The sequence below is a fragment of the Helianthus annuus genome, chromosome 5 (assembly GCF_002127325.2).
Source record: "Helianthus annuus cultivar XRQ/B chromosome 5, HanXRQr2.0-SUNRISE, whole genome shotgun sequence".
NCBI classification, from domain to species: Eukaryota; Viridiplantae; Streptophyta; class Magnoliopsida; order Asterales; family Asteraceae; genus Helianthus; species Helianthus annuus.
The window spans coordinates 174,337,320-174,344,725 of NC_035437.2; the positions used below are offsets into that span (position 1 = coordinate 174,337,320).

The following is a 7,406-nucleotide window of genomic DNA, read 5'->3' on the forward strand; positions in this document are numbered from 1 at the left end:
CGTCATGTGAGAAGTAAATCAAACTCATTAAATTGCGGATAGCATCACACATAATAGAACTATATGTTCATAATGTGGGCTTTTCAGAAGCCCATATCAAAACCAAGTCCAAAAAGAGAAACAATGCAACTGGGCCCAACCTAGTACCAATCCACACCCAAGAATTTGTTTGTAGTCATTGAAAAAACATAGTCAATGTTTGACTTACCATAGTCAAACCTAAAGTATCACCATGCCAAGTATAAAAATTAGAAGGGCATTCTTTTGGGGTGGCAACAAAGACAAGTCTCATATGAGTTGGATGGCATCGGATCATGTGATTGCTCCGGTTGAATATGGTGGTTTAGGCTTCGGTTCACTCCAGGACGCAAACTTGTCTATGCTAGCGAAATGGTAGTAGAGGTTTCAAACGGAAAAAAGATAGTTTATGAAGGAGAATGATTTGGGCGGTTCACCATAATTCAAGGTCGTGGTCTTCTATTCCAACTATGTAATTGGTAGAGGCTTTGGCCAGTCCTTGGTGTATCTTGTATGAACAAACGAATTTTGTTGGCCGTTCAAAAAAAAAAAAAAAAAAAAAAAAAAAAAAAAAACCCTTACAAAGATAAATACTTGCAACAAATATTTCAACAATCTCCCATATTTGTATCTACAATATGATATGCTACCCACCTATTTCATAAAAATGGACATATAAAATCTTTACTTCTTAACTCGACCCGGGTTCTATTAATTGAAGTCCATGAAGGTGGGCCTGGGTGGACGGTTAGTGGTTGAATCGGGCATTCGATTCTGCTGCTGTTGCTGCTGAGATGGCTGGTTAGCGAAGTGATGAAACATATGCGCATGCTGAGGTGGCAATGATCGGTTGTAGTTCATTCCGTTAAGTGGTGGCATTTGGCCTGTCTCGATTTTGAGACGCTGCACTTCTGCTTTTAAGGTTTCGTTCAAAGCTGTCAAATGAAACGAATTAGTTTTTGTTGTGTAGGGCGATGCATTTTTGAAAATACTCGTACACGTACCGAAAATACCAGTACCGAATTTGAAAAAAATGGTACTAAATACCGTACCGAATATATTGATAGGGTACGGGTGTTTCGGTACGGTACCTGCTTTGGTACCACTTTTTGTGTGGGTACCAAATAGATAAAATCCGTACGAGTACTGATACAGTACGGGTACCAAATAGGTAAAACGGGTACAAGAACCATTACGATACGGGTACCAGATAGGTAAAATAGATACGAGTATCATAAATACCATAATACGAAATAAAACATAATATTAAAAAAAAAAAAAACTCTTCATGTTCTATAAAAAGTCGGTACCAGTACCATTTTTTACCTGTACCGATACCGAAAGTACTGAATACTGAAATCAATAAAATTGGTACCAATAGATGTACCGAATACCTAAGACTGGTATGGGTACGGTACGCGTAAGGTTATTTGGGAAGGCCCAAACTATCTACACACCAAGTGTGTAGATAGCCACACCCAAAAAGGTGTTTTTTGTCATGTATACACATCTTACAGTGTCGAGTTGTGGCTAAAGCGCGGCGTTTTGGTCCGGTTAACCAGACAAAGACTGACGAGTCTGTTGACCGGACCAAAACGCCAAGCTTTGGCCGCGTTAACCAGACAAAAGACTGACACCCGGTCAGTTTTTTGTTTGGTTGACAGGACCAAAACACGGCCAAAGCTCGGCGTTTTGGTCCGGTCAACAGACCCATCAGACACCCCATCAGTCTTTGTCTGGTTAACCGGACCAAAACGCCACGCTTTAGCCACAGCTCGACACTGTAGGGTGTGCATATAGGAAAAAAAACACCTTTTTGGTGTGCCAATAGGCAAATGAGTGTCTGAATAGGCACACCCTTTGGGAATCCCTAGTTTTCTCTAACAGGTTCTCATATTCCCGGAAAAAAAGGTATTGAACCTATTTACCATTTGTGAGTTTTGCATGTTGCTCCATCGCTTGTAGCCGCAGCTTGAGCTCCTTATTCTCAGAAGTTAGAGTGGTTGTATCCCGCTGCATCACAATTATTGTATTATAAATTATAATGAAGGCCCTTTGAATCGGTTAGACTCTTTTTTATCAACTAAATTCGGAAATTTCAAAAAAAAAAAAAAAAAAAAAAATCCTAAGACTCCTATTAATAATAAACTAGAATCTTAATGACCAAGCAACGTCTTCCTTTTTCCAAAATATCAACTAATTGACACCATACCATAAATAAACCAAACTAAAAAAACTCTTATGCCGCCCGTGACCCGTTTCTCACGTGAACAATACGATTAAGTCCAACATATCATGCCTTATTTTTTTCCTTTTTATTAGAATATCACCAAGTTTTTCTTTGCCGGTTTGAATTTTAATGGATCAGAAAAATTCCCTGAAACTTTTCAGCTAAAAGACTGAACTAGAAATGAAACGGGTCAAATGGGTTAAAAGATCTGAGGCGTATCCTTAAGCATATAAAATTCTAAGAGGGTGTTTGGGGTTGAGTTTTGAAAATAGATTATGCGTTTTGAATAATCAGAATCAGATAATTAACTGTAACAAAACGTGATGTTGAAAGATAGTGTTTGGATTTGATTATGTTGCTTGATATCACAATAATCAGATAATCAACTATTTGAGCGTTTGGCAAATATATTTAAAAAAATAAAGTGAAAATCCTTTTCTAAACGCAAATAATCAATTTTTGGAAAACTGCGTTTTGTTGCAGTAGAGGGGGAGCTGGTTTTGGAAAACTGTGTTTTGTAACTTTCTAAACGTAAATAATCAATTTTTTTAATTTTTCAAACTTTTTACCCAAACACTCAAAACTGATTATTTACGATTTCAAAACTCAATAATCTAAAAATCTCCTTCAAAACTCAACCCCAAACACCCCCTAAATCACTTTATAAAACTTGAATAGTAACTGTTATAATCAACTTTTGTAACTATACTTAACACATTATATAGTTATAAAATCCAGAGAAGGCGGATTAAGCAGCGTTTGGGGCTCATTCCGCCTAACCCGACCCGTGCATATCTACATGTACAAATTTTCCATTTTCACATACGTTTATAAAATCCAGAAAACGAATTAAAAACTTTCGAAATCATAAGTTGCTAACTTATAAACTAGAAGATCAAGAATCCATTACAATCTTTTTTATGTTTGATTACTACCAAACTGAAAATAACTTCCAAAAGTTCGATAAATTTTGATTTTGATAATATTGAACTCAAATTACCAAATACAAACTATATATTATTTAGGAAAAATTACGAGTTTTGTCCTTTATCTTAATACCACTTATCAGGCGGTGTCCTTTTTAACGAATTTTGACAAGTTTTGCCCTTTACAAGGAATTTCGTTGCACATTTTGTCCTTTAGGCTTAACCCAGTTAGATTTTCTTGTTAAATCTTGTCACCCAAGGGTATTTTAGTCTTTGAACCCATTTATTTAAAAGAAAAAAACAAAATATTTTAGGGTTGACTCTTGAAATAAATGGGTAAAAAGACTAAAATACCCTTGGGTGACAAGATTTAACAAGAAAATCTAACTGAGTTAAGCCAAAAGGACAAAACGTGCAACAAAATTCCTTGTAAAGGGCAAAACTTGTCAAAATTCGTTAAAAAGGACACCGCCTGATCAGTGGTATTAAGATAAAGGACAAAACTTGTAATTTTTCCTATTTTTTATAAACTTCAAATATTATTATAATAATTATTAATTAGACCGAAAAATACCTGGAGCATGGTCACTTGGGTTGAGAGTGTTGTTGCCTCATTTTGAAGGGTTTGCACTTTCCTCTCCAACTCACCCGTATAACGTATTTTCCTCTCTTTTGATCGCGCAGCCGATTGTCTATTAGCAAGAATCCTGCAAACAACAACAAATCAACCTTTTTGTAACTTTTTGGTGTTTCGAAAGAGTTTATCTCTTAGAGGTGTTCACGGTCCGGCCCATCGGAACCCGTCGGTTTTGGCAGTTTTAAACCAATTTTCATTTTTTTCAAAAGCTTAGTTTTGTATTCACTTGTTATAAATGACAAGGATTGTTCATGTCTTCATGAACATACACACACATAACTCTATATTCCTAAAATAAAGAGTTAAATGCCATATCAGTCCCTGTGGTTTGGGCCATTTTGCCAGTTTGATCCAAAGGTCTGAAACGTTGCCGTTTTAGTCCAAATAGTTTCAAGCGTTGCCATTTTAGTCCACTGGGTTAACTCCGTCCATTTTTTCTGTTAGCTAGAAAGGTAATTCGATCATTTGATATGTAATTCTTTAGTCCAAAGGTTTGAAACGTTGCCATTTGAGTCCAAATAGTTTCAAGCGTTGCCATTTTAGTCCACTGGGTTAACTCCATCCATTATTTCTGTTAGCTAGAAAGGTAATTCGATCATTTTATATGGTCGAATTGCCCTTCTAGTTAACAGAATTACATATAAAATGACCGAAATGCCCTTCTAGTTAACAGAATAAAGGGATGGAGTTAACCCAGTGGACTAAAATGGCAACGTTTCAAACCTTTGGACTAAACTGACAAAATGGCTCAAACCACATAGACTAAAATGGCATTTAACTCTAAAATAAATAAGATGTTGAACAACGGTTACGAGCTCCAAGTTGCAAACAGTAAACCGAACCATAAACCGTCAAAACTGAACAGGTTCAAACCGAACAATATATATCTCAAAGTCTCAAACTAGTCAGCTTGCTTCAGTTTAATCGATTTTCGTCAGTATATAACCACCCCTATACTATGTAATACTAAATATTCAGAACCAGATAATCACTTGGTTAACCCTAAATCCCTAATTAACCAAATAATCAAATAACGCCCCCCCCCCCCCCCCAACAAAAAAAAAAAAAAAATCTAACAAAAGCCCAATGAATTAACCAACAAAACCCCAGAAAAATTCAACAAAAACTAAACAAAACCCACAAAAAATAAACAAAAAGCCAGCAAAAAAATCAAACCTTTTAGCTCTTTTAGGGTCAACCAAAGCAAGTTCCGCTAACTTATCAGGGGCAAGAGCTTTCTTCGAATTATCCACCATCATCAACACCGAATCCCCATCAAACGACGACGCATTAGACCCATCAACCGACCCACTACGCCTATGACGGTAGCCACCACCGCCGTCAGCGGCGGCGCTAAACCCTAACCCATTAAAAAAATCACCATCAACCGACAAACTCCGTACATGATGATGATTAACGGCGTCAGCCTTAGTAGCCGTGGATCTAACGGCGTTAACATCCGAAGACTCTGCATCCGAATCGGCGGTTGTGGTGGGAATAGAAGGTAAGTCTATGGTGGCGAAATTGAAGTCTGCAACGACGTCGTCTAGCAGGATGTCGTCGTCGGGAAAGCGGAAGAAGGTTTCGGATTGGGCGCGGCGGTGGTGGGTGGTTCGGCGATTGGGTGTGTCTGGCATCTGGTCGAGGTCCATACGGCCGCCGCCGTGGAAGGAGGCGGCGGGGAGGGGTTTTCCGGCGAAGTTTGGGTTCATTGAGAGAGGGTTTAGGTGAAGTGTGGTGGTGGTTGAAGTTGGAGACTTTTTTGTATTTGAGAAAAAAGGGGGGGTGTGTTTTTCGATGTTGATGTAGGGGTAAATTTGTCATTTCACATGGATTGTTTGTAAAAGGATTAAACTAATTTTTTTAGATTAAGTTATGATATGTTTGGTTTGTATGTGATTTTTTTTTAAAGATTCTAGGTTTATCTTTACATATTACTTTAGAATATTGGTGTATCTATTTTATGTTTATAACTTGGACCCACGAATAGAGTCGGTGACGATGGCTCTTTAGCCTACGAACCAACATACCGTTGGTGACGGGAACTTTTTGCTCTCTCTTTCTCTCTCTAGCCTCCTACTTCTATCTGCCGCGAGCCAAGACATAAACATAATGACCGACAAATCTAGGTCATAAAGACTGGAAAACGGGAACTGTTTCTAAGACCTGACGTAAATTGTCATATAGAGTATAATTGTTGATAACTTCTTTATTTTGGTGTATGTATTTTATGTTTAGAATTGTTGATAACTTATTTTGAAAATATATAACATATAAGGATCGGAGTGTTGAGTAGGTTTATCATTACCCTTTTTATCTTAAGTTATAGAGAAAAATTAGAGTTTTCCTTCATCTAACATCTATATTAGGTTTATAATCTCAAAAGTATAAAGTAGAGAGTAAATTCAACCTTTACATTTCATATGTTACCATTCATCTTTATATTAAATGTCGTGTGAGTGTAAAAAACCGAGAAAAAATAGTAAAATAAGTGTGTGTGAGTAAGATAAAAACACAAATAAAGAATGAGATATGGAGAGTTAAAATTATAACGTTTAATAAAAAATCTTTCATCTAGTATCATGTCACTCACTTCAAATGGACCCGCGGACTATTCGTATATATAGAGTGGACACATGATTCTGTTAAGGAATTTATATTTGTGGGGTCAAATTTGTGTTATTCGTTTATTATTTAACGAAATAAATCATGAACATAAAACGGATTCGGGTAGCTTTTCACAAGTTTTTTATTTTTTATTTTTTATTTTACATGAATGAATTTATAAATACGCTTGTTTATGTTTTTTACTACTAAATTTTAGCAAGACTTATTGTTAAAAGAATGATAGTTTGTATCATTTTATTGTTTGTTTCATTCAAATATTCTGTTATGCAATTCTAACCGATTGACAAAGTGGTTATGACAGGTTGTTGTTGTTGAAGGGCCTTGTTGTAACTATTCTTATGTTCCGGTATGTTAGAAGATAGTTCAAAGGTGCTGGATGTAACTTCAGATATTTTTGGTATATAATGAGAGTTTCTCTCTCATTGTTCCGGAATAATCTTCAATCATCTTCCTCATTTGCTCTGATCTCTTTCACCCTTTGTATTTCTTGTTGTTGTATTGTACCGATCTGCTTGTGTTGTTGGTAAGATCTCGACTGTGAGATCAAGCTTTGTAGATCAGGTTGTTTCTTTCTGTATTGTTCTTATTTCTTGTCTTGTATTCTTATAGATCAACTGATTAAATCAGTTGATCTGAACATCTGTTCATATAGATCTTACAGTTGGTAAGATCATTGGGTATTGGGGGGTGTTTTCTGGTTTGGGTGAATAATAAGATTTTGGTCACCGTTTTGTCGCTATTGCTTTGTTCTTGTTCTGTGTGTTTGATACCATAAATTTCTACATGGTATCAGAGCTAAATAAGCTCTTGATTGATAGTTCTTCCGCTGTTTCATATCTCTTATTGTGTTTCTTGTAGGTTGTCTTAGGGTTTCTGATCTTAAGAAACCCTAGTTGGTTGATCTTGGGCGTGATATCGAGTTAGGGTCTGTGAAACCCTAATCGGAGTTTTTGCTTGGTTCTATTCT

General features: G+C 36.4%; 1 protein-coding gene across 1 annotated transcript; it reads right to left on the reverse strand.

The window, feature by feature from the left end:
* Positions 1-585: 585 nt before the first annotated feature.
* LOC110942245 (transcription factor VIP1) lies at positions 586-5,579 on the reverse strand. Its single transcript, XM_022183995.2, has 4 exons — positions 4,988-5,579; positions 3,749-3,881; positions 1,947-2,031; positions 586-953 (listed from the first exon to the last, which is right to left on the reverse strand). Exons 1-4 carry the CDS (start codon positions 5,521-5,523, stop codon positions 730-732), a joined length of 978 nt encoding a protein of 325 aa, XP_022039687.1. The 5' UTR covers positions 5,524-5,579; the 3' UTR covers positions 586-729.
* Between the last annotated feature and the right edge of the window lie 1,827 nt (positions 5,580-7,406).